This window comes from Takifugu rubripes, chromosome 12, assembly GCF_901000725.2.
Source record: "Takifugu rubripes chromosome 12, fTakRub1.2, whole genome shotgun sequence".
Taxonomy (NCBI): domain Eukaryota; kingdom Metazoa; phylum Chordata; class Actinopteri; order Tetraodontiformes; family Tetraodontidae; genus Takifugu; species Takifugu rubripes.
This window is the reverse complement of record NC_042296.1, coordinates 9,225,351-9,242,333: the sequence shown is the minus strand read 5'-3', so window position 1 is coordinate 9,242,333 and position 16,983 is coordinate 9,225,351. Positions and strand designations below refer to the sequence as shown.

General features: G+C 45.4%; 2 protein-coding genes across 8 annotated transcripts; both read left to right on the top strand.

Moving 5' to 3' along the window:
• The first annotated feature begins 1,211 nt into the window (after positions 1-1,211).
• Positions 1,212-11,222, top strand: ppp1r10 (protein phosphatase 1, regulatory subunit 10). Of its 7 annotated transcripts, none has more exons than XM_029845168.1 (21): positions 1,212-1,382; positions 1,478-1,574; positions 1,735-1,807; positions 2,966-3,033; positions 4,060-4,168; positions 4,246-4,332; positions 4,745-4,880; positions 4,960-5,011; positions 5,100-5,213; positions 5,272-5,394; positions 5,475-5,580; positions 5,715-5,818; positions 5,893-6,011; positions 6,239-6,395; positions 6,524-6,664; positions 6,848-7,094; positions 7,248-7,323; positions 7,419-7,640; positions 9,206-9,323; positions 9,408-9,773; positions 10,500-11,222. In XM_029845168.1, the coding sequence occupies exons 5-21, from the start codon at positions 4,062-4,064 to the stop codon at positions 10,658-10,660; spliced, it is 2,436 nt and encodes an 811-aa protein (XP_029701028.1). In that variant the 5' UTR covers positions 1,212-1,382; positions 1,478-1,574; positions 1,735-1,807; positions 2,966-3,033; positions 4,060-4,061; the 3' UTR covers positions 10,661-11,222. The 7 variants fall into 7 exon arrangements, with proteins under 7 accessions (XP_029701028.1, XP_029701027.1, XP_029701031.1 ...); XM_029845167.1 differs by having other exon boundaries at positions 1,735-2,347; XM_029845171.1 differs by having other exon boundaries at positions 1,735-2,611; positions 6,527-6,664.
• Positions 11,223-13,884: 2,662 nt separating this feature from the next.
• agr2 (anterior gradient 2) lies at positions 13,885-15,664 on the top strand. The gene is made up of 8 exons (XM_003969199.3): positions 13,885-14,017; positions 14,230-14,344; positions 14,433-14,496; positions 14,591-14,643; positions 14,720-14,796; positions 14,979-15,042; positions 15,293-15,376; positions 15,459-15,664. The coding sequence occupies exons 2-8, from the start codon at positions 14,239-14,241 to the stop codon at positions 15,506-15,508; spliced, it is 498 nt and encodes a 165-aa protein (XP_003969248.1). The 5' UTR covers positions 13,885-14,017; positions 14,230-14,238; the 3' UTR covers positions 15,509-15,664.
• The last annotated feature ends 1,319 nt before the right edge of the window (positions 15,665-16,983 follow it).

The window sequence follows — 16,983 nt, the reverse complement described above, 5'->3', positions numbered from 1 at the left end:
GAGTGTTTCCATCACAGCCAGGGTGTCCAGGGTGTCTTTGTTTTAGATAATCGCAGGATTTTGTTTTTCATTTGACATGTAGGATCGATTTGCATAACTCAACATGCAGAATCTCAATTTCATGTCCCATTTTGGGAAGTCTTGGTTGCCAAGTGAACCCCTGGTAACCATAGAAACAGATGGGGTCTATGGCAGACCTTTCTGTCTGTCTCTCTCTTTGTCTGTCTGTCTTTCTCCCTTGTAAAAATAATAATAATTATTATATATACATTCTGTTTTATATATTTTTTATATATTGGAGGATACATTTTCTGCATCTTTTTGCTGCTGAAACATTGTAAATATCCCCATGTGGGACAAATAAAGGAATCTGATAGTGCCTCACCCAGGTAAATAACCCTAACCAGATGGAAATTCCTATGACTCTTTGTGTGTCAGTTTTCATAAATATATGAGTAATTTAAATTTATGAAACAGCAAAATGGAACCTTGATTCAGAGCCATTATCATATACGGAACATTTGAAGCCAAGTACACGGAAATGGGAGCTTGAATGATGATTTTGGAGTTTATTCAAAACACCAATTGTGAACAAAGCTCAGATTTGGCCTACATTCCACCACTTAAACCAACATGGTTGACTTCCCGTTGATTTGAGGTCATAGTGTCACAAGATTTTTTTTGCATCATCTTCTTATGAAACACATGCCTGCAAAATGCTGTACACTTATGACAAAACACCCAAATGTGGAGGGGGGCTTATAGAAATAGAAATTATTGGTGGAACTACTTTTCATGTTGTATATGTTGGAATCCTTTCAAACATCAATCAATTTTTTGGCAGAACTGGTATATGTGCAAATGAGGCCCCAAACTGGAAAATGCTCTGAAAAGGAAGAAAATAAACAGAGCAGAAAAAAGGGTCCTCGTTGGACCTTGTTCTGCTCGGGCTCTAATGACGTCACAGAGGCGTGATGTGTTGTTGCGAGCACAACATTCTTTCCATAGGATGGCCACGGAATTCAGGTCCAGCAGACGGCGCAAAATCCCCACAAAACACACCCACTTCTGGACGCGCCCCTGTATAGCGATTGCTGACAAAGAGAACCAATCACATTCGTCTATCGAGGGGCCGAGGGAAGACCGACCAATCAGAGACGTCCAGAGAGGGCGGTGCTCCCGTTCTTTAAATAAAACACGCCCATATTCGTCACGTGATTAACGACGTTTGGAAGGGCTCCTTCGTCGCCATTTTGAAGAAATAATTACAGTTAATTTTATATATTTAGAATTGGAGGAAAAAGCGCAATGATTTGGTTATTGTGAGACTCTTTAAACTCTACAGAATAACACACAGTCAGTTGATTTGATGTAAATCCAAGGTGAGAATGGACCTCTACAATTGATCACGCATGGACGCCGCCATTATATCCTTGCATCGCACATTGAGGGTCACTTTTCCACCATTTTGTTACAGCAAAAACCGAGGAAAAACCACGTCTGACGTAAATATCGTCACGTACTATAAATTGTTCGTCCGTCCTCTCGGAGCTCATTCCTGGATTTGTTCAGAGGTAAGTGTTGTTGGGGGCCAGCAATTCCTAATTTTCTGTTTGTAGTAGGTGCGTAATGTGTAAACATTGTATTCAAAAGCCCCAAACGACCCGGACACAGCGGAAGAATTGCGGTTTTTGTCCCTCTCGAAGCTTTAATGTGTTTTTTTGTGTTTTACAGGTATAAATTTGCTTGCAGAAGACTGAACCACCGAGGACTTTGAACTCTTCTCAATTTCATATTTTTTCTTCAAGTAATGGACATTTGATTACTATTTTTGCCTCCATTTTGTTTTATCAAGGACAGGGTAGCCTCTAGGGATTACAGCCCCATCCATAAAAAATTTCAAATTATATTAAATAATTGATAATGAACATATAAATGGCTCAAAGGCACACTCCTGTATTTTTTTGAAAAATATATATTGCTTTTAAGATAATCGAACTGAAATCATCAAAGCAGGATAAAAGGCTAGCTAACGGTAGCAGGCTAGGACACTAAATTAGCTTTGTTCTCCTGGCCAGTCATTTAAATATAGCTATAGTATGAGCTCACACACGAAAGTTGACGGAGTTACAACGCTCTGTTTTTTTGTGTGTGAGACGGACTTGTCGAAGTGAACAAATAAACGTGGACTAAGTTAGTGAATTACATAAGCAATCTATTCATAAAGATTGCCATCAGGCACAGGAAGCTGTAGGTCGGACTGTTAGCCTGCTACAAGTGTTGCTACAAGGGCTGCGCCACGGAACCATCACCGCAATCTGTACATAAAGATTGCGTCTCTTTGGAGGTTATGTATAAATTTGCCGACGTATGGTGTAATACTTGTACAGATTAAAAGCGCAAGTGAAGACCACATCTTGTACTTGGCAATCTATTGATAAAGATTGCGGGCGGACTTGGGTGACGTGGTCTTCAGAGGGGACACTTGAATGTGGACGCATCGGTCGATCTGTTCGCTCCTCCGAGGCTACAAAAGGGAGTCGAACCCCGGCTGAAAATGACAAGCCGCAAATTTCCATCGCCTTGTCTGACTTTAGTGCCCGTGTGACTGGTAAAAGTTGCGCTGCGCACCATCTTGTGATATTTGGCAGTGTGTTGTCGGAGCTATTGTTGCTTTTGTGTTTGGGGCTGGTCTCCATGATGGGGGAAGTTCACCTTCGACTGGGAGCAGCCACGTTTTCAGATCTGAAATCTTGTGCTGACTTTTCCAGGCTGGCTGCAATCCCCTCATAATGAAGGGCTGTTTGAGTCATTTTGATAGTGTGCAAACCTGTTCAGTACTGTCACCCAGAGTAACAGTTGTATGTTTAGTAACACAGTGTGGTTATGCACCCATGTCAGATCCCATCTAAAAACAGTTGAAACCAATTAACATTTTTGTCTGTATCACATGTGGTATTTTCAGGAGTGGGTATTTGCGGTGTTTGTGGAGGTCTGAGACAGTATAAAACATCTACTACAGCAATTAGACTGGTAAGACCTGATTGATTCCTCACATCATGAATTTTCCAGCAGAAATGTTGGTTAAGTAGCAAACACATGTTGATATATTGATGCAAAAATGCCTTCATTAAAACCAATTAATGCATGGGAGCTCACCACAAGTTCAGTTAACATGACTGAGTTCCAGGTGAAGTCAGTAAATGCTAATTCATTGGTTTGTGGTGGTAGACTAACTGATGATGACAATGATCTAATTGGCTCTGAAATAATAATTCAGTTTCTATCATTGTTGTATTTAGAGATGAGTTGCTGTCCATCATAAACGGCACTGAAGAAATTAAAATACCCCAGTAACACTATTTAAAATCCATTTTCTACAGCGCTGCATAAGTACTCTTTTGATATTCAATATAATGTTTAGATTACCCAATCATCTGCTATTATTTAGCAGCATCGTTAGTGACGTCCCATGACACAATCCAATGGGTTTCGTAATCTCTATTATCAAATATTACCAATTTCTGCTCCAACCCTTGCATGCAAAACATGATTACTGCTATGACTGATATCGGAATAAAGAATTAATAGAGGTTTCAGCTAAAACACTGAGCCTGTCATATCCTGTCAAACTGGCATCAGCTCTGTCACTATCCACCTATTCTGGATTTAACGGTGAAATGATTAACACAAAAGTATACCACCATCACTTGTGTCTATTATCACCCAGGGGGCGCTAACCCCCTGTCTTGGCACTTTATTAAGAGCATTTTGCCAGCATTCTTTAGCCTGTATTTGACCCAATAGCTTCGTAAAGTGGTGTGGGGGTTCAGCTGATAAAGCCCCATGTCTGTGATCCTTCATCAGACTGCTGAGACAGTTGGGGCTAACTGTAGCATCATGCTTACTCTATGATTTGGCAGACAAAAACGGCCCCCAGTAATGTTTAATATCATTGGCCCTTGAAAACAGAGAAGTTGTACGTAGATATCAGATGATATTGTCAAGAATGGAACCATGGTTGGCATGCACATTAATTCTTGATTCTGTGTATTCCAGGTATGGCAGGGGTACTCGTGGACCCCAGAGAAATTTTGAAGGAAGTTGAATCACTGCTGGGGAAAGATGGAGAGATTTGCAGCCTGGAGGGAGTTGCAAAGGTCTTCAGGTGAGGAACTAAAGGGCGCACGTCTGAAGATTGACCGTGGATGAGAGAATCTAACATCTTTGCTCCTTTTTCCACAGTTTAATGAAAGCATCTACCAAGATGGTCAGTAGATGCATGTACTTGAACATCATGCAGCAGTCCAAATCCCAAGATGTACTTGACAAGTAAGCATTTTTGTGATGTGAAACGATAACATAGACCTGCTACCTGCTGATATAAACACTCCCTGTAGTTCTGATGGTTCTGATGAAAGACATTCCGGTTTGGTCTGAATGCCAGTGTAAAACCAGCGATGTAGCGTGTTCAAACAACAAATTAAATGGATTCTTTATTGACTTGGGGCCCCTGTTTAGATCACTATTGAAACTTGGCTTATAATTCTGTTGGAAATGTTGCTTTTATCTTATTTTAAACTATTTTTCGCCAAATTGCTCTTACTGTTTACTAAGTAAAGTTGAGTTGAGCTTGTATTTACTTGACCTCTTTTTGTTTTTACATGAAATTGTTGCTGGCCTTAATGTTTAGAACCTTGATGTCTTTCGACTTATTTCCTTATTGGTAATGCTTCTTTACCAGGTTCATCACAATTGGAGGATACAGGCTGCTCAACTCTTGGCTCACTCACGCCAAATCCACGAACAATGCTCCGATGCTGCAGCTCATCCTGCTGACTCTGCAGAACCTGCCGCTCAGAGTGGAGCACCTCAAACAGGTAATCTCTTCTTTTCTGCACTAATTCAGTGCCTCCTGAGCCTCCTCTAACCTCTAATAAATGCTTTTATCTCTACCAGAACAACACGGCTAAGTTGGTGAAGCAGTTGAGCAAGAGTGCAGACAATGAGGGTCAGTTGGATCGAACGAGGAAACTCAGCAACGTCAGCGATTTGTGCTTGTTTGTTTTCCAACCAGAATTTCTCTCCTGTGTTTTTAGATCTACGAAATTTGGCGGCAGAGCTTGTCGATGGCTGGATGGCTATAATCCGCTCACAGAGCGTGTCAAACAACTCTCCTGCTGGTACAAGCTGGTTCTTTCTGCGGAGTAATGGTCAGTCACTGATTTATTCGTCTCAGAGTTAAAAGTAACACTTGGTATGTGTGTTTAGAAAAGAAAAACAAGCGAGATGAGAGCAAAGCCCCAAATGTGAAGGAAAAAAATGTCGAGGACGAAAAGAAGAAGGGTAAACCGAAAGCACACGCCCCCAGCCACGCAAAGATTCGCTCCATTGGTAGGTTTGATCGAAGAAGTGACTTGTACAGTGTGTTTAAAGTGAATTGTGTTTAAATTAACCTGTATTTTGGACTGTAGGGCTGGAGATGGACACCCCCAGTCCACTCCCTGCTAAAAAGATACCTGCCGCCCCACAGCTTGGTGACAAATACAACATTAAGCCTCCTGTTCTTAAGCGACCACGGTAATTTACCCTCTTTCTTCTTATTAGAGACCACGTTGCTGTCATTTAGTGCTCTGAAAGTAGGATGAGTTTAGTCTGACTTTGTTACCACGGCACCCTCGGTTCAACTAAGCCTGTTTGTTTCTCTTTGTTAGCTCTGGACCGTTGGAAAACACACCTTTTGAGAAAAAGTATAAGCCTTTAAATACCCCATCAAACTCTGCCAAAGAAATCAAAGTCAAGATCATACCAGCGCAACGTAAGTTCAGTCCTAACATACGTTCGAGCAGAAGCAGATGCTGTATTTGCAGCTGTCTGATTGTCTTGCTGCAGCAATGGAGTCTACAGGCTTCCTGGATGCCCTGAACTCTGCCCCCGTGCCTGGCATCAAGATCAAGAAGAAGAAACCTGGTACTGGCAACCCAAAGGCAGGATCCCCGACATCTAACAAGGTACAGCCCACGCTTGTGTCAGTGGGACGTTGACAGTTGTTGGTGATGACCAAAGCCAGACGCGTCCTCTAAGCCCTCGTTGTGAAACATTGATGGAGTTTTTCCAGATTCTTGTATGGTGTCGATGTTGACTAGCTCCGAACTCCCTACGGATGCAGCTTTGAAATGGTTTTGAAATGTTTCACATCTGACCAGTTGTGTCATTTCTGTTCTTTTCCTGTTCTCAGGGGAGTCCGTTTGAGGGCAAAGCTGCGTATTCTTCATGTTCTGCTAAACACTCCTCTCCAGAAGCTGCTGCTTCTGCTATTGCTTCTGAAGAGCACCAGGAGGAGGAGCAACCTGGGACCCCGGTCCCCTCCGAAGACATCGAGGCTTCTGACATTGGTATCATCTTCAGAATAAATCCACACCTTCTGTTCTGTTTCTTCTTGACCACTTCTTCCTTTACAGGGTCATCAGGAGCCTTGTTCCCTTTATTAATGTGCTAATGCGATGTTCTGTCATTGTTTCAGCAGAAAAGAATAACGCCCTGTCGGAACCGCGTGAGGAAGAAAGCTTAACTAAGAAAGGAAAAAAGAAGAAGACGGTTCACTGGCCAGAGGAGGAACAGCTGAAAAACTATTTCTACTTTGATCTTGATGAGACAGAGAGAGGTAATGTTGGTTTTGGTGGAAATCATTTGGTTGAACACTTTCCTACTGTGGCTCTGATAAAATATAGAGATAAAACATGTAAAGATGAGCTATTTAGAGTATTGGTTTGTAGTGCAGCCGTATTTTAGAGCCTGCAGAGATGATTTGTCTCCCTAATTATCTTCTGCTTTATTTCAAACTCAGTCAATGTCAACAAGATTAAGGACTTTGGTGAAGCTGCCAAACGAGAGCTGATGATGGACAGACAGACATTTGAGATGGCACGTCGGCTCTCTCATGACACGATGGAAGAGAGGGTCCCATGGACCCCCCCAAAGCCCCTGACCCTGACTGGCAGCTTAGTCAACCCCGGGGTGAACAGCACAGAGAAGCATATCCAGCGAGATCGTGAGATGGGAATCCTGCAGGAGATATTTCTCAGCAAAGAAAGGTAAAAAAACTGTGTTTTATGAAGTTTGTCCACAGAAATTGGAGCCATATCGCACCAATTCAGAACAGTACTGGTCAACATATGTGCAAAGTGTGTGTGTGATTGCACATGCAAGCAGGTTGTATTTAAAACTGTTCCCTTTTTCAACATTAGTGTTCCCGATAGTCCACACGAACCAGAACCAGAACCTTATGAACCCATGCCTCCCCGTCTCATTCCTCTGGATGAGGTTAGTATAACCTAAACGTGCACTCGTTCGCATGGTTTTCCTCAGCGTATTTTGTAAATACGTATGTTCTTTTGCCTTCTTTTCTGTGGTTGTAGGACTCGTCCACACTCAACGACAGCTATCCTGAACACATGGACACCACACCTCCACAGGGTGCTGCTATGGGTCAAACTGAAAGCTCAAAGCTGCCACCTGTCCTGGCCAAACTCATGGACAACCTGAGCACCAGCAGTTATCGCAGTCCACAAACTCCAAACGCTGTCAACAACCCTGTGGCTCCTGCTGTAAATGTGCAGGAACTGTTATCATCTATCATGGTAAATACGCACAGGACCTGGTCCTCCTTGGTAGTGGCAGGCTGGGCCTGCTTTAGCCTTCAAATCTGCCTTAGTTCCTGAGAAGGTGCTGGAAACATTCCTCACACATGAGAGCATCCACAGCAGAACCCAGCAAACGCGTTCCTGACTTTGAGGTGTGGTTGCGATCGTTGCGTAATCATCAAAGTTGAGTTGGTCCACAGAGGAAATCCCACTTTAAAATGTCCTGGTGTTTCTGGGAATCCATGATGCCAGATTCACATCAAGGTTGGTGCCACCTAAGCACAGCCCTACATGCCCAGAGGCCCACTACAATTTCGTGATCATGGCTGGTCCATATGTGCATGTGGAGCCAACGTTCTGACCTCTGGCAGGTGAAGAACACTGATCATCTCTTCTTCATGGCTCCTGGGACATAATCATTCTATAAATAGGCATTTTGTCCTCAAGGTTGGTGCTAGCTAGGAATGGGAATTTTTGGGTTTCTCTTAAATTGATTGATACAGCCCATAGTTGGTTAATGAGGCAAATGATGGCGCCAAAACAAGTTTGTACATGACAATGTCATTATGTGTGGAAAAGATCAACTCATTCTAAAACACAAAGGCAAACATAAGGCAAAAAACAACCGTACTCTAAATAATACCCTTACGTGACTAAATTTGTATAAAATGAAACCTTGGCCCGCTGTCCTTTCCTCCCAGAAAATTACCACAAAAAAATTGCCATTTTGGGTGCTTTTCAAAATAGAAACTCATTCTTTAGTAACTCTTATTAGCGAAACTACGGTAATTTCAAGGTATACAAAAATAAAACTTCTGAATCAGCTTGGGCTGGCTGCCTCTCTGTGCTCATTAAGGCAGCCATTTTAAAATACACAATATAAAATACACACTCATGCTTCACTCTGACACCTCCCTGAGTGTCTCTAAAACTGTTTCCTCCTTGTGGAGCTTCACGCTCAGGCCGTTGGCGTCTCATGGCTGGCATCGAGTCAAGCTACATGAAAACAAACGCACCCGAGCGCTCGTCCCTTTATCCCCACAGACTTGGGAGTATATAAAGGAAGGGGATGGTCGGCGGGGGCATGAGTCACCTCTGATTCACGGACCTACCGGGCCGTTGCTGAGGAATGGAGGATTCAGTGAAGGAATCCCTTAAATGATTGGACTCTGCATTCAGTGCAGTCATGATGCTGATAGAGCAGCAGGGCCCAGGAGACGATGGCAGCTACTGGGGACAGGGTCAGGGGCATGATCGGAGTCAGTGGGAGTAGTCTGATCCATGGACACCAGCTCCATCGGACAGGACTGTGCAGACCTGGTACCTTCAGAGGAGCCCAGATGGGCCGATGTTGGGCAAATATCCACAATAGGGTTGATTTGATGATGAGCAGGAGCAGCGTTCGTGCTGCTCACAACATCGTGGAGCCGCACCTCAAGTCCTGCGCATCTCCAGCGTTACGGCGCCACAAGTGCAAATCATTACCCACAATCCTCGGGTTCCTGTTGTCCGCAAACGATGGCGATGTGAGAAATGTTCTAATGGCAGCCTTTGTTTGTTAGGGTGTTTCTGGCAACCAGTCGACTGAAGACTTGATCAAGCAGCCTGACTTCTCAGACAAGATTAAACAGCTGTTGGGCTCCCTGCAGCAGACCCAGAACCAGGGTGCTCCTACGCCAGGTACTGACTTTCAGAGTATGGATCAGCATCTGCACATCGTACCTGTTGCTCTTTGATGTTAAATCTGAATTCTTTTTCATCCAGTCAACCCAGGTTTGCTGGGACACGGTCCCAACATGACCGCCATGAACAACCTGAACATGCACATGCAGATGCCCATGAATGGTGGCTTCCCACCCAATAACTCCCCAGGAGGGCTCCGCTTTAATCACCCCCCTCCCCCCCACAACAACGGACCGGCTTTCAATACTGGTGGAGGTCCACGCATGATGGGGCCACCACCAGGCCAGGGCCGAGGAGACAATGGCAACTACTGGGGAGACGACTCCATGCGAGGGGGACCCCCTCGGGGGGGCCATTTCCACCGAGGAGGGCGAGGGCGAGGAGCAGAGCCAGGCTTTAGGGGCCGAGGCCGGGGAGGACCTAGAGGAGGGCACAACAACATGAACGGTGTGTGGGACTCAGGATCTTCTCAATTCATTAAAATAATAAATGTGAAGTCAAGGAACACTCGTGGCTGTAACATTTGGCAGATACACACATATACACGTTTACCCCTACGTACGCGTTCATCTCCAACCTCTCGCATGCTGACTGATGGCTGACTGTACGAGCCCCTCTGGCCACGCCGCAGCGTGTGACCACGACTTATTCAAAGCGTGGCCACGCGTTGACTCGGTCCTGGCCTGGCCACTTAGTTCTAGGAGATCATTTGCCTTCAGTAGCGCGACGCTTGGCTGTGTCGAGCTGTCGGTCTACAAATTCTGCTGTTGAGCTTAGTTATTCATCGCCATGGCGAGCAGAACCATGGCTTCCTGCATCCATCCCATCCACCAAGCTCCTCCGAGGCCTGTATAAGGCCGCCCACTATGATGCCGGGGCTTCCAGTTATCCTAAGAATCAACGTTGACCTCCAGGACATCAGCCTGCCCTTTGTCTTTGAGTCCATCCATGTTGATGGACGATGCCCAAGTTGAAGCTCATTCCTAAATTAAAATACAATGAAATCAATTCACACTGGGCCGTGTTAACAGTTCCTGCATGGAAACGAGGCAGCTGAGTGTTTGGGGAAGAGAATATGTGTTAATGTGTGCTGATGAATGCTAGCCACGCCTGTCCTGTCCTGCTGAACGCTTTACTGGGTGGTTGAACTGGTTTTGTGTCCTCTCTTGGCAGACATGTCCAAAAGGCCTCTGTGTCGTCACTTTATGATGAAGGGAAGCTGCAGGTATGAGAACAACTGTGCTTTTTACCATCCTGGGGTGAACGGACCACCACTGCCCCCGAACCATCCGGCAAACAAGCAGCACAGCCAGCACCCGCAGCACGGACTGTGAACCAGCAGCTGCAGACAGCCGTGGACCTTCTGTGTGCACGCGAGTCTCACCTCTGTCGCCGCCCCCCCCCGGGGTGACCCCGAAGGAGATAACGAGCAGGTGGAACTGAGAGCCCAAGGCCGACTGATTTTATAGTCGTCGTTTTTAACAGGAGGACTGAAACGGGACAGGACGCTGCATCTGACTGAGCTCCGCTCCCCGATTCAGCTGCTCACGGGCCCCCTGTCAGCTCATCTCTGAGCGCAGCAGCGCCCCCTGCTGTCGAGGCCGTTATGTAAAACGTGGTCGTGTGGATGAAGCGCTCCGTGCGTCAGCTTTACTGTTTTCTGTGAAAACATTGACCTGCGTGTCTCTGTGGGACTTTTGGAATGTATTGTTTCCTGTTCCTTTCAGCTTGTGTTGTTGGGTTTTTTTTTTTAAATCATTATTGGTTTTGATACAATATTGACCTTTATGTGTTTCTGTCTCCACAAAATATTTGAATGGGTGCAGAATACATTTGTCATTTTCAGTTGGATTTTGTATATGAGATATTCAATAAATGTTGAAAACAGGTTAACGTGCGTGGTGACTGTTTGACGCGCACGTTAGACGTACGACGCTGCATTTCCTGGAACAACGCAGATGTGCTGGTATTTGTTGTTTCTTCAAACAGGAAGTTACATCCTTTTCTTATGTTTGAGCTGCTTCTCAATGGCAGCTTGTTCCATCAGGCCCGGCCCAGCATTTCAAATATTGACCATGAAGCTGTGAAAACACACACACACACAGACACACACACAGAAGCAGGGACGTCCACAGAGAGCGTTTGGAGGCCTGAAGGACACCTCAGCACTCAAGAGTCTCCCACATCCTGGTTACCTGCCATCATTGCCCCAAGGCAATTATTGATTCAGGCCCACGATCTCCTCTGGTGACGTCACCTGTGTATGAAGGAAGCTGCAGCAGGAATCCTGCATGTTAACAAGACACGGCTCGTGTGTGAAACACGCTTCGCACATGCTCCGTAGGCTGGTTGGCAGTTGCACAGAATTTCATTATTTACTGTTGTACTGCCCAACAAGTTCAGAATGGGCTTGAGACTGGCTCTGGACTGGGTTTAGACTGACTTAGACTGGCTCTGGACTGGGTTTAGACTGGCTCTGGACTGGGTTTAGACTGACTGGACTGGCTCTGGACTGGGTTTAGACTGGCTCTGGACTGGGTTTAGACTGACTGGACTGGCTCTGGACTGGGTTTAGACTGGCTCTGGACTGGGTTTAGACTGGCTCTGGACTGGGTTTAGACTGACTGGACTGGCTCTGGACTGGGTTTAGACTGGCTCTGGACTGGGTTTAGACTGGCTCTGGACTGGGTTTAGACTGACTTAGACTGGCTCTGGACTGGGTTTAGACTGACTTAGACTGGCTCTGGACTGGGTTTAGACTGGCTCTGGACTGGGTTTAGACTGACTGGACTGGCTCTGGACTGGGTTTAGACTGACTTAGACTGGCTCTGGACTGGGTTTAGACTGGCTCTGGACTGGGTTTAGACTGACTTAGACTGGCTCTGGACTGGGTTTAGACTGACTTAGACTGGCTCTGGACTGGGTTTAGACTGGCTCTGGACTGGGTTTAGACTGACTGGACTGGCTCTGGACTGGGTTTAGACTGGCTCTGGACTGGGTTTAGACTGGCTCTGGACTGGGTTTAGACTGACTTAGACTGGCTCTGGACTGGGTTTAGACTGGCTCTGGACTGGGTTTAGACTGACTGGACTGGGTTTACACTGGCTCTAGGCTGGGTTTATACTGACGGTCTTTTTTTGGACTTAAAATGCTTTAGACTTGGTTTAGACTTCTTGGACCGGTTTAAACTGGGTTTACACTGTATAAAAAAGTGAGACCATCTTTTTGGAAGGTTACAAAATGTTGTAAAAGCTTGTTTTATATACCAAAGGTACCTTTGAAGACATCAAACACTTCCAGAACATTAAGAAGAAGTCCTTAATTACATAAAAATAATATCATTGTTATAAGTTCTCCGACCATACAGCCATCGTTGGACGTGTGTCAGAGGGGAACGAACTGGAGGACAGGGAGGTCATCACCAACTTTGTCGCCTGGTGTGAACTGAACCATCTGCGCATCAACACCAGCAAGACAAAGGAGGTGGTGATCGACTTCGGTAGGAAGGCTCCTCACACTGCACCCGTGAACATCCAGGGTTTGGACGTTGAGATCGTGGAGGAGTACAAATACCTGGGTGTTCATCTCAACAATAAACTGGACTGGACTCATAACACAGACGCCCTGTACAAGAAGGGCCAAAGTCGTCTCCATCTGTTGAGGAGACTGAGGTCCTTTGGAGTGTGCAGGTCACTGCTGAGGACTTTTTATGACTGTGGTGGCATCAGTGATCTTCTACGCGGTGGTCTGCTGGAGCTGTGGGAGCTCAGAGAGGGACAGGAAGAGACTCAGCAAACTGGTCAGACGGGCTGGCTCAGTCCTGGACTGTGGGTGAGAGGAGGATGTTAGCTAAGCTGACATCAATTATGGACACCCCCTCTCACCCCTACACGAGACTGTGGGGGCCTTAAGCAGCTCCTATCAGCAGCAGACTGTTACACCCACGGTGTAAAAGGGAGCGTTACCGCAGGTCATTAATCCCAACTGCCGTCAGATTGTTCAACATGCACTACTCCTAATGCAGCACCAATAACCCAGGGTTGGCATATTTGCACTAACTAATCATCCTACCTCTGGAATGTCTTATTTGCACCTTATTTTTTTCTTCACACTGTCCGACACTCCTCCTGTACATAATTTCTGTATATACTGTACAATGTACATAGCAATGTACATGATATAAGAGTCTTTTTCTTTTTTTTTTCTTTTAGTACTTTTCTGTATTGTACACCACTGTAACGTGCAATTTCCCCGATGTGGGATCAATAAAGTCTATTATCCTTTATCCTTATCCTTAATACAGATGACATACGTTACAATATCATTTTACTGCTGTTTGTTTTGTCATCCCAAATTGGTTCCGCACCCACGTGTGGACACACGTACAGTCAGCCAGTGCGTGTGCAGGTGTGTCCCAGGGCGAGGATCTGACCCTTGCATTTCAAATACTCTGAATCAGATTGTTGACTTTGATATGGATTTCAGCCAATCACAGAAAGACCAGTCAGTGATGAAGACAGCTGTGCTGTGATCCACCTCAGCTCCATGTTCCACATCCAAAGAGGGCGGGACCTCAGAGGGGCAGAGGGCGGGACCTCAGAGGGGCAGGTATTTAAATACCCACCAGGTGATAGCGAGGCCACAGATCCTGGCGTTGTGGACCTTTGACTCCCTCCCGACTGACAGAACAGGTAGGATGCAGCTTATCTTTGTGTTTCTTGTGTGTTTCATCATCACACCGTGGTGGTGACCATGAGTTTCCTGGGTCTGGGATCTTCTGGGTGTGGTGACCGTGGTCACATCCTTGAGACGAGCAGATGAGATCTTCTCCCATCATCCTTTCATTCGGTGTGAACATCTCAACTGTACCGGTGTTTCATGTGTGTTTGTCATCTTCCGCAAGGCCTTGAAAATGATCCGAGCAGCGTTGTCAGCCTTCCTGGTCTTGGTGGTGGCGTGCACTGATGGCAAATACATCCCAAAGACTGGCAAGAGGATCCCTCAGACTCTGTCCAGAGGTTTGTTCCATTCTCTCAGACTCATGGCAGAATGATGACTGTGTCTGACAAGGATAACGAATCTGACCTCTGGAATGTGGCTGTCCAGGTTGGGGAGATCAGCTGATCTGGGCTCAGACCTACGAAGAGGCTCTGTACTGGTCCAGGTCCCGGTATGTCATCAAGACTTGCAGCTCTTTTGCTGATGCAAATGTTGTCAATGGTTAAGTTGTAGCTGAAACTAACAAAAGGGAGCCTGTGTTTCAGCAACAAGCCTCTGATGGTCATCTTCCACCTGGAGGACTGTCCACACAGCCAGGGTGAGACCCGCCCCACAAACACACACCACAAATCACGGACCACGCCGTTGAGTCCCCTCTTTTCCCTCCCTTGCAGCCCTGAAGAAGAGTTTTGCTGATGAGGTCGAGCTTCAAAGATCAATCGATGAAGAATTTATTGTCCTAAATCTGGTGGTGAGTTTGTCCAACTCAGAGACAATTAGGTGAATTCTAGCACGGTTTGGTTCATTAGTGAGAGCTGGAAAATCCCAAAGTCAATTTCACTTAAAGCCACGTGATGCGTGAAAGGACGGCACAAACATTTCCTCAGGTCTTCACTGTTTGGTGAAGGTGACCTTCTCTTTCTCCACTGACAGTATGAAACAACAGACAAGCACCTCTCCCCTGATGGACAGTATGTCCCCAGAATCATTTTTGTTGGTAAGAACTCCGAGTATTAAAGTTTATCAAGGACCTTTAAGTGCATTTCCTGTTCTGTGGCCAATTGAGAGTTTGAAATTTCATGTTAAAATCAAGGCGCATGTGAAATATGTTGTGTAAAACTGTGTGTACACAAATATTGACTCGTCCATTAATCTATTAATATTGCATTAACCTGGTTACACGCTCGTGCTTGACAGAGGTAAAAGTTTTAAAAAGAGAGACACTTTAAAGCGTCTCATCCTCACAGACCCCTCGATGACGGTCAGGGCTGACATCACCGGCCGCTACTCCAACAAGATGTACGCGTATGAAACAGGGGACATCAGACTCTGTAAGTAGTCCCTCAGCAGCTCACCGAAGCCGAGGCCAAGAGCGACAGGTAGAAAAGTGAACGCTTCTTGATTCTCCCCCAGTGATGAGCAACATGAAGAAAGCCAAAAAGCTCCTGAAGTCTGAGCTGTGACGATGAGGACGTCCCCAGGTCCCCTCCTCAGCTCCAGCGTATTATTTCTGAAGGCCTCAGGAACAGTTCAGCATGTGTGAGATGTTGCGTTCTGTTGTCTCTGCTGCTCAAGCAGAAGCTCTTTGAACTAAATAAATGTGGATATCTTCATAAAAAGGTGGAGAGTCTCCCTTTTTGTTGCCAGCAGGTCACTGAAACGCGAACATCCACCACGCTGATGTCTAAATTACGTTTTTATTCTAGTTTTTGATGTTTTTTAAGTACATATAAAAGCAATGAAATAAAGAATTATGACAAATTTAGTGTCTTTTCTCTGATAACGAGATGATGTTTCCATTGAGGCAGGAGAGAAGCATCTTGTGTTATTTGCAATGACAGGCTAACCCCTCTTGGCTAACAGGCTAATCCCTCTAGCATACCATGAAGGATGAGCAGCATCAACTCTGATGACTGACAAAGTCAGATGAATTTTACAATCATTGAAGATTTTGTGTTGCGTTTTGAAGAGAATTATTTTATCTTGTTAGCATCTTTTATCTTATTAGCATGTGTTATACTATATGTTTTGTTTTATGTTAGTTAGTTTAGAAGTTAGGAATACTATATACTCTTTAGTAGGAATACACATAAGCAAGTCAGTTGACCCTTCCTTGACCTGAAGACTGGTCAGACAGTTGGAGCCAGCCAGACAGGAATTGGTAGATCCCCATCGTAAAACATGACAACGTAGTTTACTGGTGTTGATAAGTTCCTTGGCAGGAATATGACTTCGGACCTGGCCATCTGGAGAAGATAATGGAGAAGAAGGACCACACCAACACCAAAGGAGGCTGGAAGAAGAAGATGGGGTCATCCAAGAAGAAGGACTGGATTGGACTGAATTAGCATCAATAATTTACATATATTGTTCTATAAAAGACTGGGCCAAGGGATAGTTAGGTCGTCAGACTTCATGCCCTGGCAATTGACTTTGTTGTTGCTAGGGTTATGAACTGGCCCGGAGCTCTGTAATATTTGTATCTTGAATTGATTCTGTTTGCTAAATACATCTGTTTGCTAAATACATTTTGAAATTGACATTTGTTTACTTGAAGTCTTCATTTAAAGAACACGCGGATTGGCAGTGACACACGAGAGGTACTGCGATCCAACAGTTTCCATATGGTTTTCTAATCTATTGTTGGTTAGCATCTCTCGACCAGCTCCCTGGTCCTCGAGCCTCCAGATAGCAGCTTGTTAACGCCCCCCTTCCCTTCCGGCCTCGAGCCAGATAGACTCCGGCTCCATGCACAGCTGGAAATCTCTGTCCTGAGGCAGATTTAGAGTTGGCCAGTAATGTCTACTGCTTCTGACTGGGCTCACCACGAATGTGCAGGTTAAGGCATTACAACCCAGGACCCGCCTGTGGCCCCCACCATCGTATCTGTTTCATCCACACCAGACCAGACTTGTGGAAGCCTCGGTGCTTTGTGAGG